The sequence below is a fragment of the Aquarana catesbeiana genome, linkage group LG03 (assembly GCF_042186555.1).
Source record: "Aquarana catesbeiana isolate 2022-GZ linkage group LG03, ASM4218655v1, whole genome shotgun sequence".
In the NCBI taxonomy this organism is placed as follows: Eukaryota; Metazoa; Chordata; class Amphibia; order Anura; family Ranidae; genus Aquarana; species Aquarana catesbeiana.
In genome coordinates this window covers 586,054,678-586,070,450 of record NC_133326.1, presented here as the reverse complement: position 1 = coordinate 586,070,450, position 15,773 = coordinate 586,054,678, and the positions used below count along the sequence as shown (strand labels likewise).

The 15,773-nt window shown below is 39.2% G+C and overlaps 1 protein-coding gene across 2 annotated transcripts; it reads left to right on the top strand.

The window, feature by feature from the left end:
- Positions 1-1,434: 1,434 nt before the first annotated feature.
- On the top strand, positions 1,435-14,713 carry LOC141132982 (gastrokine-1-like). Of its 2 annotated transcripts, none has more exons than XM_073622025.1 (6): positions 1,435-1,545; positions 1,633-1,680; positions 4,267-4,404; positions 5,563-5,673; positions 9,648-9,777; positions 14,527-14,713. In XM_073622025.1, the coding sequence occupies exons 1-6, from the start codon at positions 1,534-1,536 to the stop codon at positions 14,598-14,600; spliced, it is 513 nt and encodes a 170-aa protein (XP_073478126.1). In that variant the 5' UTR covers positions 1,435-1,533; the 3' UTR covers positions 14,601-14,713. The 2 variants fall into 2 exon arrangements, with proteins under 2 accessions (XP_073478126.1, XP_073478125.1); XM_073622024.1 differs by lacking the exon at positions 14,527-14,713 and adding an exon at positions 14,198-14,422.
- The last annotated feature ends 1,060 nt before the right edge of the window (positions 14,714-15,773 follow it).

Below are 15,773 nucleotides of genomic sequence, written 5' to 3'. Positions count from 1 at the left end.
GGGGAAGATGGGGGGTTTTGGTGCTTCATGGGGGGAGATACCCACCGCCATACACTACACACTACTCTCCTGCACATACTACCCACCGCCACACACTCCACACTCCTCTCCTGCACATACTACCCACCGTCATACACTCTGCATCCCTCTCCCTACACATACTGCCCACCGTCATACACTTCTTTCCCCTCTCCCTGCAAATACTGCCAACTGCCATACACTCCGCACTCCTCTCTTGCACATACTACTCACCTCCATGCACTCCACACCCCTTTCCCTGCGCATACTACCCACCGCCATACACTCTACACCCCTCTCCCTTCACATACTGCCCACCACCATACACTTCACACCCCTCTACCTGCACATACTACCCACCACCATACACTTCACACCCCTCTCCTTGCACATACTACCCACCGCCATACACTTTGCACTTCTCTCCCTGCACATCCCACCCACCACTGTACACTCCACACCCCTCTCCCTGCACATACTACCCACCGCCATACACTTTTCACTCCTCTCCCTGCACATCCCACCCACCACTATACACTCGACACCCCTCACCCTGCACACACTACCCATCGCCATACACTTCGCACTCCTCTCCCTGCACAACCCTCCCACCACTTTACACTTAACAATCCTCTCCCTGCACATACTACCCACCGCTGTACACTCTGCACTCCTCTCCTGCACATACTACCCACCACCGTACACCCCATACTCCTCTCCTGCACATACTACCCACCGCCCATACACTCAGCACTTATTTCCTGTACATACTACCCACCGCCGTACACCCCATACTCCTCTCCTGCACATACTACCCACCGCCGTACAATCCACAATGTACATTCCCTATTAACCACAATCTGCACTATGTAAGTCATTTTGGGCTCTATTTAACCACCCCCCTTTAAGCCACCCCCAATATTTAGCTCAATTTAAACCACACCCACTTTTTGCCACGGCGCCCTGCGCGCGCCACATTTCTTTTTTGTTTATCCATGCCTGGGGTCCACTCTTGATCTTGCACACAGTCCCACTCATTACGCCTTTGAGGCTCAATTAAAAAATTCTGTTTGAAAACGGACCCCTATTTTGTCTGTACATGAGACCTAAAACAGACTTTTCTCAACCAATATTAAGAATGAAGTTTGCTTTAGAGCCATTCAAGTAGCTTTGGAGATTACTTTCTACAGCACACCTTTTGCATACACCAAATGTAATGATTTTATGCACAGCATAATCATTGTACCAATTGGTTTAAGAAAACCTTTGTATAATTTTCTTTTAATGAGTACAACACACAGAAATAGACTCAACCCTCAGTTTATCTCAGTTCTTAGATCTGCATATCAACTGCAAACTTAGATAGTAAGAGTGTACTGATTCCTTAACTCAATGACAAACAACACATTTAGGCCTGTTCCTTTAGTAAATACAGATTTTATATATAAATACTGTATAAAAAATGTTGAAGGCTATCCTTTGCTCTATCAATTCTAATTGAAACAAAGCTCTGCAATGAAACTCCTGGTGAGAATATTTTGCTTTTTAACCAAAGAGTGAAAGCTTGCTCAAGGCACATTGTATAGTAACTGTTCAATTTGTCTCCACTCATAGGTTGCTGCCGTCTTGGGAGTCCTCCTGACTCTATCACTAGCCAATGATGTAAGTAAATAGATTTTTTTTTATCTCCGTTTAGTTTAATCAAGTATGTGACAGGCTGCAGAAAATTGTGTATGTGAAGGTTGAAGTATTAGCACAATATAGGTTAAAGGTAACCAAATGATGAATGTTGGAACCATATATGGTCACAGACCAAGAAAGATGCATGGACAAAAATGGCAGGACTAATCTGCCCTTTGCTGATATAATCACTACACCTTAAAACTTTTAAAACCTGTTTAAAAAAATGACATTTTTGAAACAAGGGCATTGAAACAGTAGTTCTTTTAGGGGGGGGGGGGGACTAATCATTTGATGCTAACTTTCACTAAAATCTTAAAAGTCATGAACCTCCTTGAAGCACAAAAATACAATTCTGAAAATAAATTTTTCATTATTAAAACAATCATCTAAAGACTGCAGAGATTTTAAGACTGAAAAATTGGTGTGTGTAATATTAAGCATTTCCGACACATTGTGCATATGTTTAATGCCTGCATATTTTCTTGTGAGTGATAGCACACAGCGTTGGAAACATTTCTGGTGCTGGGATAACTACCCCTATTGGCATTCAGGGATCAACACTGTCCACCTCCAGAAAATGCCATACACACACATTGTTTATTTCAAATTAAAAAAAAAACAGCTTTTTTATTTGAAACAAGTTTAAAAACCAGTAACAAGATGCTCCAAGTTTGAGAAAAAAACATGTTATTGTCGCAAAATACCACTTATTTATTGAAGGAGCTGTTTATCTTGTTGCTGCTTTTTTAATCTTGTTTTAAATGAGAAGGCTTTTTATTTATTTATTATTTATTTATTTCAGGTACTTATATAGCACCATCAATTTACGCAGCACTTTACATATATATATTATACTTTTTAATACTTTAACAATCCTGTATGCGAATGATGTTATCTGGAAGTGGCTAATTCTTGCATAATAACTAATTGAACACTAGATCTTCTTTTATTTCTACATTATGTGTTTTTAGCAGAGGCCCTAATGAATAAAATGGTTGATTTTGCATTTTTTTATGTCACACTGTGTTTGCGCAGTGGTTTTTGTGAACACGCATTTTTTGGAAAAAAATACACTTTAATGAATTTTAATGCACAAAAACACAATATAATACCCAATTTTTGGTAAAATGTAAAAGATGGTGTTATGCTAGGTGAATAGATACCTAAAACCTCACGCTTTAAAATTGCACTTGCTCTTGGAATGGAAACAAACTACGGTATTTAAACATCTCCAAAGGCAATGCTTTAATAGCCTTTACAGATTACTAGCTAATTAGCTTCTAGGATAGCTTTTACATAAAAGCTGGTCACCACACCCACTTTTTGCTACGGCGTGCTGCGCTATTTCTTTATGACAGTCAGGCAGAAAACAGTATGTTTCATATTCAAATCTGGAATACTCTCAGTGACTTTTTAGGTATAAAGAAAAAAAGCAATTAGTAAATGTGCCTTACCAATGATGAATTATTAAGTGGACTACAAAAAAAAACTTCATTAGTATGTGTCCAACATTTTAAGGTTTAAAGAGCCCCTGGCTGCCATACTTTACTATTTAGTGGGTCAATGAACAATCATGCTGAATCTGAGTCTTCACTTTACTGTGGGAATTCTTATTCCTGGTCACTGTAAGCTAAGTATAACAGAATGACAGACAGGAAAACACCACCTTCTGAAGCAAGCTTGCAGTATTGGCTCAGGTACTGCTGTCATGACAAGTACACTTTAAAAAAATATTAAAGTGTGTTTGAAGGCAAAATGTTCTTTTTAGTTTCAGTATAGTGAGCAAGAGTTTATTTTTATGACTGTCTTTGTCCAAACTTGAGAGATTAGTCCCTCTGATTGTCCTGGTGACCATTGTGATGGTGATAAAAAGTGAGGAAAAATCCAAAACCATTGAGTTGTCAGAAGAGCAAGAGATGAGGAAAAATCCTCCAACTGGGACACCTGTTTCTTTGACAGCTGTCTAAGATGGGAATTCTGTTCACTTTGAAGAGATTTTCTCTCATTTCTAGTTGTGTCTCCCAGAAAAATAAATTAAGACAATCTCGCAGTGAGGAACATACAGCAAAAAAAAAAAAAAAATCAGATAGGAGTTGTAACCATTTCTTACTCCATTGAAAGCTAAAAAAAAGTTTTAGCTTTACATACACTTTAGGAGCCTTTATCAATTACCAGGTTGTAGGTATAGCTCTGAACATTTGACAATTTCCAGTTGCAATAGAAATGTTATCTGTGCTTTGGGCCCCAGCATGAATAAAATAAAGATGACAATTTCTTTCTGCAGCTTTATTGTAAAAAGCAGTAGATCCCAGTCCCACTGCTATTTACAATGATTTTCAGGCTGATGTCACATGCAATGGCTCTTATGGTACAACGTTGTCATTGTATGTATCAGTAATGTGTTGATAAAAGGACATTGGCTTTGTTAAAAAGGCTAAAAAAGATCTATCACTTACTGATAATAATTGCTCTATTGGTATGTCTCCATCACTTTATGTATTATTGATACTTTATGCATGCTTTAGTAACCTGTACTTCATGCGTTTCCTTTATTGTTCTCCTTAGAATGTCGATGTCAACAATTCTGGCAATGATGGTGGCAGTGTAAGCCAGCAAGTCAATATTAACAATCAGGACCGGATTGCCAATATCAATCAGTTCAATGGCTGGCACTCCTGGGATTCCATCTGTGACTATCAAAACGTAAGTGTTCTGCCTTTTTCCAGTCTTCTGGAAACATTAAAACTTCCTTGTCTTCAGGATGCTAAGCTGTATTGATAGTAGACATAATGTAGTATATGAAGCTATGCATACATTAGAAAATCAGCACTGCTTATTTTGCTATTTAGCCAAGTGCTATTGATCCCTATACTGTCTAAAGAGCAATCAGTGGTCTGTCACGCTTCTTGGAACTTTGCTGCACTGATCATTTTTTTGGCAGTATTTTAGTAGTCAGACCTGTCCCATACCCTGTTTACCCGAAAATAAGACCTAGCGTGATTGTCGGTGATGGCTGCAATATAAGCCCTACCTCCCAAATAAGCCCTAGTTAAAGTCCTTGTAGGTCTTATTTTCAGGGTAGAGCTTATTTTCAGGGAAACAGGGTAGGGCTTATTTGGGGGGTAGGGCTTATAGTGCAGCCATCACCGACAATCACGCTAGGTCTTATTTTCGGGGAAACAGGGTAGATTTGTAGCGAGAGAGTGTAAGGTAAACAGAAATGTAGGTATGAACTGCAGTCATTGCATTGTTTGACTTTGGTAACAAATGGGCACTTGTAATGACATTAGAGAATGAAACTGTGTAGACCACAGTAGAAAGTGTCACCAGCACTCCATTGCAAATTGTATACACCTTTATTGCTGCTGAGTCGCATAGGTCATGGATAGCCAACATTTCAGGGCCATGCAGGGTCCCTTCCTCAAGGTGACACTAAATACCGGCATCTAAAATCTCTAAAGATTGATTAGTGGGATTAGTGAGATATTTACCTGTTTACCTGTGTTTAAGCAAGACATTGTAGCACCAGGACCCCTTTTCCTTTCTCACTTAGCCCTAGCAGTGGTGCAAGTGTGGGACTTTGAAATGTACCACTGCTCCATAGCATGGGCAAGCTTACAGGGAGAGCTTCAAACAAGCTGAAATATTTCCCTTTACAATGACGAGCACCTCCAGCTGCTGGAGCACTTGCTATCACTGAACTGTGGCAAGTGATGTTCTTTATCATGTTATTTATAACAATTCTCAGGCAAAATCATTGCATAGCACTGCAAAGCAGGAAGAAGAGCTAATGAAAGCCTTATCTGTACGTAACATTGCACAGGATTTCTCTTGGTACCTAACACCTATGTTTTACCTCAGGGATTTGCTGCAACCAGACTGTACAACAAGAAAATCTGTGTCATCAACAGGATGAAGTCAAACTTTCCCACTCTGGAGCAGCTTAAGGCTATTTCTGAAAATAAGCACCAGGTAAAAAAAAAATATTTCTAATGAATAATTGAAAAATTGTAGCCCTCTTTTGGTGTCAGTGACCTGAAGACAACATCCGCGGTGGAGACCATCCAGCCATTTTCCAGCCAACCTGGAATGTAGCTTTTCACCAGCAGTCGTGGTGCAAGACTGGAACCCAGAGTCAGCATATCTATTATGTGCTTAGTCTTAGTAAAATTTCCTTTTGTTTCAGGCACTACACTGCCTCTAGCTTTAAAGGTAGAGTCACCCAGCTTGTGCTACTGCATTACTGTGTGCACTACAAACCACAGAATGCTGTGACAGTCATAGCAGCTAGTGAGTTTACTTAAAGCGGAGTCCGCTGAATTTTTTTTTTTGAGAAGTCAGCAGCTACAAATACTGCAGCTGCTGACTTTTAAAATATGAACACTTTCCAGGGCGCCCATGATGTCGGCACCCGGGCCGATCTGTCCCTTGGCTCTCGGGTGGAGGCACCGCCATCTTCTGTAAGGGAATCAGGAAGTGAAGCCCACTGGTCCCTGCTGTCTTCTGGGACCTGTGTGTCTCCCAGAAGACAGGGGGGGGGGGGGGGGACAGGACAGAGATATCTGCGGATACTGCGGCTATCTATGCCTGGAAGTGCCCAAAAGTGGGAGCAAGTACCTCCCACGAAAGGTGCCAAATGTGACAACGGAGGAGGGGAGGATTCCAAAAAGCGGAATATGAAAGTCACATATCCCAGGAGACACTGGGGGCATTGACATCAATCTCCTAGGCTGGGAGGGGGGCAAAACGAATTCTCAAAAAAAAAACAAAAGAAAAAAAAAAAATGACAAAACTGCAGCAAAGGGGGGCAGGGTGAAGAGGAGGCAAGTCAATTTAAAGGGTGAAGATCTGTTTCAATCTCTTGCAAACAATTACATTTTATATCTGTAAACTATTATTGCTAATGTCCCTTCTTAAATTTACACACTCTATACCGAAAACATTCTATTATGCAGTTACTGGCATGAGCTCGCATTTTTCTCTAAACCTCAGATTTTGTGGTGGTAGAGTAAAGTGGGCAAATGACAGATTCCTAATCATGATTTATAGAGCTCCTTCCAGCTTCAAGGAAATGGCTTTACACTCTTGGTTCTTACTGTAATCCAGACTCTCCCTGGGTGTTGGCAAAGCTCTGTTATGTGGATGCCAGTAGACTGAAAACTACAGCTAAAAATAATTTCCAACCCAGACCTAAATTCCATTATTGTAACTGTATAATGACCCACTATGAATTTATTAACACAAGGATAGGGCAAACGTTCAACAAGGCTACATCAGCCAATCAGGTTCTTGTTTTGTAATGTAGACACATCTTTAAAGTAGGAAAGTCATTTTGTTAAAGTGCATATATAGCCAAAACTATTTTCTCAGTTTTGAACAGACTAGGAAAGGGTTCCCTGTCCTGCCCATTGGGGAATTTGCTCTATGTCCCAAAAATGCAACAGGAAGTGAGAGGAAATCCTACAAAGTGAGGAAAATTGCAGTCTTAGACATTTATCAGCAGAATCAGGACCAAGTGGCGCCGTTTAAAGATATCTATTTATATCTTGTTCTGGCAATAATTTTTTTAGGCGTGTAAATATACACTTTAACCACTTGCTTACTGGGCACTTAAGCCCCCTTCCTGCCCGGACCAATTTTCAGCTTTCAGCGCTGTCACTCTTTGAATGACAATTGCGCGGTCATGCTACAGTATACCCAAATGAAATTAGGTGGCACTGATGGGCACTGATGATCACTGATGGGTGGCACTGATGGGCACCGGTAGGTGACACTGATAGGCAGTACTAATCTGTGGCACTGATTATGAGACACTGATGGGCATTGATTGGAAGCACTGGTGGGCATTGATGGGTGGCACTGTGGGCACTGGTAGGTGGCACTGGTAGGTGGCACAGTGGGCACTGGCAGCTGACACTGGTGGGCACAGAAAATGCAACCGCGGCTTTCTGTGTGAGGGACCGATGTCCCTCTGACAGAAGCCGGTGATCAGCTTTTTTTTCCCGTCACGCTGATAGCGTGAGGAAAAAAAATACTGATTACCGAACTTCTGTTTACATCACATGATCAGCCGTCATTGGCTGACAGCTGATCACGTGGTAAGGAGCCAGGATCAACCCCTTACTCGGATCTGTGATCAGCCGAGTCCATATACTCCCTCACGGCAATTAAGGCCCACGCTGTAGCCGTCTTTCGCCTATAGCGCGGGCGGCAAGTAGTTAAATGCCATCTCTGCATACTGAACCTAGTGTTATGACAGATATTAGAATCTTTTGTGCCCTCTCTACTAAGAAGAAGAGTTTGACTACTGTATGTACCATACACATACGGCAAAGGGAGTCATCATTATGAGCAATATTTGTATGCCTTCTTTTAACATGTGTTGTGTTTCTGAATGAATACTGATTTTCTTGGCTTAAACTGGACCTTTCCCCCATTTAACTAATAATCACAACACCATACAGCTATGCATGCTCATTCAAAATCGTCTTGCATTGATTAGTTAAACAAACATTTTTTACTTTTACTTATGATTACTGTTTTTTCTACTTCCTGGTTTCTTAAGGCACTGGTGATGTTACCAGGGTCTCCCAGCTGTATCCTGGGAACTTCCTGGCACATGTTCCAGGATGCAGACCACAAGTTCTAGAAAGAATTTCAGGGAGTAAAGGGAAATGGATTAATCTGCCCTAAGTAAAAATGGCCACTGTGCAAATAATAGGGAGGAAAAAAAAGTATGCAAAGAATAAAAAGCCTGTAATTATCTATAGCAGGGTTTCTCAATCAGGGTTCTATGAAACCCAAGGATCCCTCTAGAGGTTGCTAGGGGTTCCTTGAGCAATGAACAATTTCTGCCTCTCAGATAAGTTCCCACTGGCACCAATGATCTTTTTAGCTATATGTAAGGGGGTAATTCGTCCCAAAGACCACAAGTATAACGAGCATTCTACCCAGTGACCATCACACTCATCTATCATGAGTTGTAGATATAGTCATTTCTAGGAGGGGTTCCCTAAGACCGGAAAGTTATTTCAAGGGTTCCTCTGTGTTGAGAAAGGCTGATCTATAGGTATCTGTTTATAGATTGCCATTGCCAAACATTTATAAAGGCGTCTTTGTTGTAATTTGTATAATAGGAGTGAAGTTTCTCTTTAAGTGGAGAGCCCAAATGGGGGCTTCCCCTTACCAACTAATAAAATATAAGCAGATTTGTATTACCCCATTATCTGCCACACTGGGCAGTATTTACGGGTTCATGGATCTGTGCTGTAGCATATAGACGCACAAGGGCATAAAATGCTCTGTGTAAATTTTTTTCATTGTAAAGTGGGACTCCATGCAAACAGATAAATACACAGCTGAAATACATATATGTTTACTGTTGTACCAGTGAAAGAATTTGTAATTTTGATCAGCCATTCTTGTGACAAACACCTCCACTTGTTAGTAATAGAAATCACAATGTTGCTTTTGGGGTTAGCTTTATGGTCTTGATGTAAGGTCCCTGTAGACTGGACAGAGGTAATGAAATTGATTTACCATCCATTGAGGAGGAGAGAGGTGTCAGGAATCCACAAAGCTGTACCAGATATTGCTTAAACTACAACTATGTGTTACCTGTCTGTTTGAGCAGTATAGGAAATATGTGTAAATCATAACACTAGCAGTACAAAATACCAATGGCAGTACAGAATACAGAATACCAAATCCTTTGCAGGTTAAACAGCATAAATGTATTTAGCTGGTTCATTTTTTTTATTTTTTTAGATCTATCTTTTTTAACATGTCTTCTTTTAACTGATCTTGGGTTCATTTTGGATCTATTGATCTTTCATAGTAATTATGATTAACAAAAAGTGTTTGGCTGAAATGGGAACATTTAAAATACATATGTAAGAAAATTATATTTTTATCATATAAGTAAGTATTTCATTTTTCATTTTCAGGCTCCACCAACCACAGAGCTGACAACTTACACAATCAACCAGAAACCTATTGTTCACATTGAAGAGTTTGGAAGCCACATTGAAGCTCTCTGCAAAGGAATGCCAGCCTACACTGCCATAGAGATGCCTCGTAAGTTAATGTTTGGTTATGAACTTTTATTAAACTAAAAGCCGGGGTTGTTTTATAAAGGAAACCTTCCATGAAAATATATGGATTGCTGACCTGTATCTGAAACTGGCAGTTACTTTTTCCTCAGTTTTAGAACTTTCTAAATCACAGACTCAGGAATAAGTAACGATAGAGTGAAGTCATAATTCCTAATTTGCATATTTGTTCTAGGGAAGTGATTCTGAAAGCACGGAAGTCAGCAGGTCATAGGACAGCCTGAGAACTAGTGCAGAAAGAGATCACCCCAGCCATGGCAGCCCCTGTATTTCTCTCAGCAGTAACAAATAGGCTTCGCTGTTAATCTAGAATTGTTATGATAGTGCAGACTGGCTGGTCAGGGATAACTATTTTTTCCATTATTTATCCTTATTCCATTCTTTTGAGGGTGGCACTTTAGTTCAAAAAATGCCCTTAAGCACCCATTTAGGCCATTTTATCTGCTTCAGCATTCAGGACAGATGTTCTCTTGGGGTTGCTACAACCAACTATTTCAAATCTGTCAAATAGAAAAGCCTTTAGTATTCATTAGTGTCATCTCAACATCACCTTTGTTATTTGGCAGTTTTATGAAGTCTTCCTCTGCTGCAAAACCTCAAGAGAACTCAGTCATAAATAAGGCAGCTCCTGTTGGGGATGATAGTTCAGCTACAAAGCAGATATGTTACCCTCAGAAGAAGGGAATCCAGATTCAAGGTTATAGAACACATACAGTAGCTATCCATGACCACTAAGTCTCTACTTTTATGATAATTTAAAGTTAGTGTATAGACAAAACATTTTGTTTTTTTGTTTTGAATAGCATTGGAAAGGGTCAGAACTTTGGTCAAGTTTTATTGCTGTCCCTGTTGCCACTGGAGAGATACCTCTTTAATTTTGTCCTGATAACCATTGTCAATAGGACAGAAAGTGATTGGAAAAACATAATTTTAGAGTTGTCACCAGAATAGGAGGTGAGGATAAATCTAACAATAAGAACACTTGTTCTGGTGACAACTAAGAGGGTATTTTTGATCACTTTGTCGAGATTACCTCTTGCTTCCTCTTGAGTTTCTGGGATAGGAAGCGAGGGGAAATCTTCCTAAATGGATTAAAACATTTAAATAAACTGATAACCATTTCCAACTCCACCAAAAAAACAAGTGTTTTGATTATACATACACTTTGGATATGCCCATTTTTTGTGTGGTTGTCTTCAATTTAACTGGAAAGTAAACTAACTTTGGCAGGTGACATTGTGTTAAATCTTGACTGACTAGAGCTAAGCAGCACACAGGAAGTCACAACTAAGTGTCAACTAATAATTTAAAGGGAAACTTTATTTAAAGAACACTGGAGGCTGGAAAAAGTCTAGTTACCTAGCTGTTATGGTAATGCTTTGACTTCAGTGCTAATTAATTCACTTACTTGGAGCAAACATGCAGGTCCTAAGCTTGTTTCAGGACAGTGACTCGGCAGTTGTGAAAGCAGAGACAGCCAGACAACTGTTATTATCAGAAATAAACCAGCATTGGCAGCCTCAACTTTCTCCTAAAATTCTGGGTTTAGATCCTCCCCCCCAATTAGCCCCCCAAACCCCCTTGGAGCAAGCCCCACATTCTTAACAAAATAACATGCCTTCTTTTAATTGATCTTGGGTTCATTTTGCCCATTTCCTAGTGGGCACATATTAAAGTGGAACTTAAGTCAGAAAATTTGGTCCTGCTAGATCATTTCAAGACACAGGCGGGTGTAGCTATGTAAAAGATTAAAGATAAGTGTCTATACTGTTTAAAATCTAGTAATACACTGTCTCACTGTGCTCTGCACATGCTCAGCTGCTCTCTATTTTTAGGCACTGTCTGGAACAGAAAAAGTCATGAACAATGCTGGAGGCAATTTACAGCACACACTAATTTTGGTGGCATAATTAGTAACATGAAATATATATTTGTTGCTAAAGAATTTTATTTTTTATCAAGTTGTTATGGGTAAAGCCCCTTTTTAACAGCTGCAGAGAGCTTTATGCAGCCTTGAGTATAGTGTGGTGTAAGAGCCTTAACACCTTGGGCTTACAGAAGGTGGGTCATGCAATCAGGAAGAGGGGTGACACTGCGTTGCTGGATCAATGAGTTTGTAGAGGAAAGTTCTAGAGGATCCAGTTTTAAATGCTCATACTGGAATTGGTCTTAAAAATTAGCACTTGGGGAACAAGCAGCAAGCAGCAAGCTTTTGATAGCAGAGCCTTACATTCTTTAAGTGATGTTCACAATGTTGTCTTCTCTGTAAGGCATTTGCTCATTCCTGTAAAAAGGTGCATATACTGTTACTTAGTATAGTAAAAGTAATAATCACAGTACTACTACTGCTAGCAATATTTAAAGGGCAAAATCAGGCAACATTTTTTATTCTGTTTTGGACACACCTTCTGTTAAGACAGGAAGGGGAGGATAATTTCTTTGACAAGAAGGGGAGGATAATTTCTTCTACTGGAAGGGGAGGATAATTTCTTTGACAGGAACACAGACAAAAATGAAAACAGGGAAAATCTCCCCTAACGGGTCACAAACAGAAGTAAAAACCTATAACTCTTCCCCTCTCTATCCAAGACTTGTCTGGATTAAAGCAGTAGTAAACTCAATGCAACTCATTTAGTAAAAGAACAATACTAGAATTCCCTGCACTTTTAAACACATAGGGATAAGTTCGAGCATCATAAAATTCTTCTTACGATTTCAGCAGCTTTTTATTATTGTAGTCCATTCCATCCCAAGCTGGTGCCATATTTGTGGAATCCTCTGTTACTTTCAACAACCCACATTTCCATCCTTTTCATAGGTCACTGCATTAATCCCATGCACGTGTGATAAGATAAGATAAAACTATGCCTGAACAGATGGTGGTCAGGAGTAATGCTGACATAAACAGCACATATCTCTACAGATTGATGGAACACTAATGCCCCGTACACACGGTCGGACATTGATCGGACATTCCAACAACAAAATCCATGGATTTTTTCAGACGAATGTTGGCTCAAACTTGTTTTGCATACACACGGTCGCACAAAGTTATCGGAAAATCTGATCATTTTGAACGCGGTGATGTAAAACATGTACGTCAGGACTATAAACAGGGCAGTAGCCAATAGCTTTCCTCTCTTAATTTATTCTGAGCATGCGTGGCACTTTGTGCGTCGGATTTGTGTACACACGATCGGAATTTCCGACAATAGATTTTGTTCTCGGAAAATTTTATAGCAAGCTCTCAAACTTTGTGTGTCGGAAATTCTGATGGAAAATGTGTGATGGAGCCCACACACGGTCGGAATTTCCGACAACAAGGTCCTTTCACACGTTTTCCGTCGGAAAATCCAACCGTGTGTACGGGGCATAAGTGTGCCATCAATCAGTATTCCAATGTGCATGTCCTAGTGATGTTATCAGAAGGAGAGGGTGACACACCTAGAAAAACTTAAAAGGCACCTAATAGTAAGTCATATTATAGTGATCTAAATGCAGATGAGCTGAGCAGGGGAGTTTACCACCACTTTAAGGCTTTAATAATAATAATAATAATAATGATAGTGTATAGTGTATAATAAATCTATTTTAAGAGACATATATTCTTGGTATATATATAAGTCAGTATTAGTAGTATTCTTATGTTTGTAAACTATATTATCACTAGTAATATATTATAGTAATATATATTGAATACATTGCACAAACATGAATCTGTAATCTAGATAAAGGGTAACCACTGAGAAAAAAACAATCCCCCCTGGGGAATCAATGTGCATTGCAAGGATTTTAACAAATTTTGTTGCAGAGTCCTACATGTTTCTGCTCTAAATGAAGAATCTGTTTGTTACACTATATCCTTTGGATACTGATTCTGAATAGGAGAGTCTCATTATAATGGGTTGATGCACTCTTGGTGTTATAATGAGAAAAGTTGCAGTGTCTGCATCCATTTAGAAGCATTTTACCCTTAGGGAGTATCTCAACAAAATAAATCCCTTTTGCAGGGGGTGCCCAAAATTTTACTTGTATCTTTTTTTGGAAATCAGTGAGCCAATTACACAAGCAGGACATCACATCTTTAGTGGTGTTTTGTACACCAACGGTGTACAGAACACCTCCAAGCCACCACATTGTATTACATTTTGCAGAAAATAACAGCAGCTGCAGATTTAAAAGGAAAGTTAATTTGAATAACATTAAATTAAAATAATGCATGCATAGCAATTGTTTATGCTAGTTTTTTTTATTTGCTATATTTTTTCCATGAAAGTGGAGTTACCCATAAAGCAGAGGTTTTCATTAACTGTTTTGGCTAATTTATTCCTGTTCTTGTGTGGAAATAGGTATCTTTTGCTGTCATAACACAAATTTCTTTTTAGAAGCCGAAGAAGGGTTCGCTCTCTGCCACACCAACAGCATGATCACAATTTTGGGAATCAGCTTCTGTTTTTAAGATGCCATTGAAAGGACCCTTTCCCCCTAACTGGACCCATATTGAAATATTTTTCTAAATATTCAAATTCTGGATTTTTCCAGTGTTCCCAAAATAATATCATTAACAGCAACAATATTATAATACATAATAAAGGAAAGATTTATCAGTGGTCAGTGACTGCTTGTGTCTTTTTATATAACTTTTTAATGAATAGAGTACTAGAAAACAAAAAGTAAACATGTTGATTACGTTCTAACAGAAGTTCCTTTTCAGGTTCGGCAAGAGGGTTTGCAGTGTGCTGCAGCTCCAGTTCCATCACTATTCTTGGTATCAGCCTCTGCTTTTAGGACGTAAATTTATAAGCCCACTGACCAGATATGCATGGATGCCTGCATGTACTCTCAATATCATTTCTTTTTATATTGTCCAAACACACACAATAAAGCAGTTTCTCAGGGTATTCTGTCTGTCTCTGTCTATAATGCAAATATGACTGCTATAGTTTATGTTTTTTTCCCCATAAAATAGTTCCTTTCCCAAAAAATAAAATAAAATAAAATAAAGAACATATTTTTGGGGTTATGGGGGTAAAAAAAAAATTATTTGTGCAGCCTTCCTACTTACATTCGCCCCTGTGAATTTTCTGGAGTCATTTCCTATCTTGCTGCTACAGTGCCCAACAATCTAGGTTAGCTAAATGTTTATGTTGATCACAATATTATCTTTGCTATTCATCACACCCCAAGATGGTAGATTTGTTGATTCCCAGTGCTGCCACTAGATGCTTATGTACATAAGCATCTAGAGCAGGCGGGATAAACATGAGGGTTTTTAGTGAAAGAAGGTACAAGGGCCAGAATAAGGCAATTCATCTGGAAGTTATACAGACATACTTAGGAGCTTTAGGTCTAGTTTACTGCTTGTTCTGTGTGTGGTAGAGAACCCCTGTTAAGTATCTAGCATCCAAAAAAGTCTTTGGAAAGGGACCAACCTCAATGCATATTTTCACATGCGAGAACTTACAAAAAAATAGTGAACATTAATAAGGTGGTTTACGCTCCTCTACATTTAGACTCACCCACATACACACGAAAACACTCTATGAACTGAAAAAAATAAAAAATACATTTCTGGTAGTTGTGATTCACATTATCACTGTGCTCTACAGAATCAGGCTACTAAAAGTCACCAAATAGCAGGACTCTCATATTGTTATATAAGATCTTAAAATTCACACTGTTGAATGGTGGGTGGTGGTGTTTGTTGTGGTAGTGGGCTGGCAGCATCCAATGTAGGGGTAATGTGAAGGGGACCTTCATCACACTTGCAAATAAAATAGAATGTAAAATCAAAAGAACTGTGAGTTAAAATAAAAATGTATTAAATTTAAAATGAGATCAATATAGGAAGGCTACCGCTATGTTCTAAAGGCAATCTAACATACTGATATGTTTTAGCTCTGTTCATCACTGTGTCAAGCCAGGTGATGTTAGCTGAATGGGAAACTACTGATTCTCCCA

Coding starts and splice junctions, on each gene's coding strand:
- LOC141132982 (XM_073622025.1), top strand. Junction 5,674..9,647: donor TTTCTGAAAATAAGCACCAG/GTAAAAAAAAAA, acceptor TTTCATTTTCAG/GCTCCACCAACCACAGAGCT. Junction 9,778..14,526: donor CACTGCCATAGAGATGCCTC/GTAAGTTAATGT, acceptor GTTCCTTTTCAG/GTTCGGCAAGAGGGTTTGCA.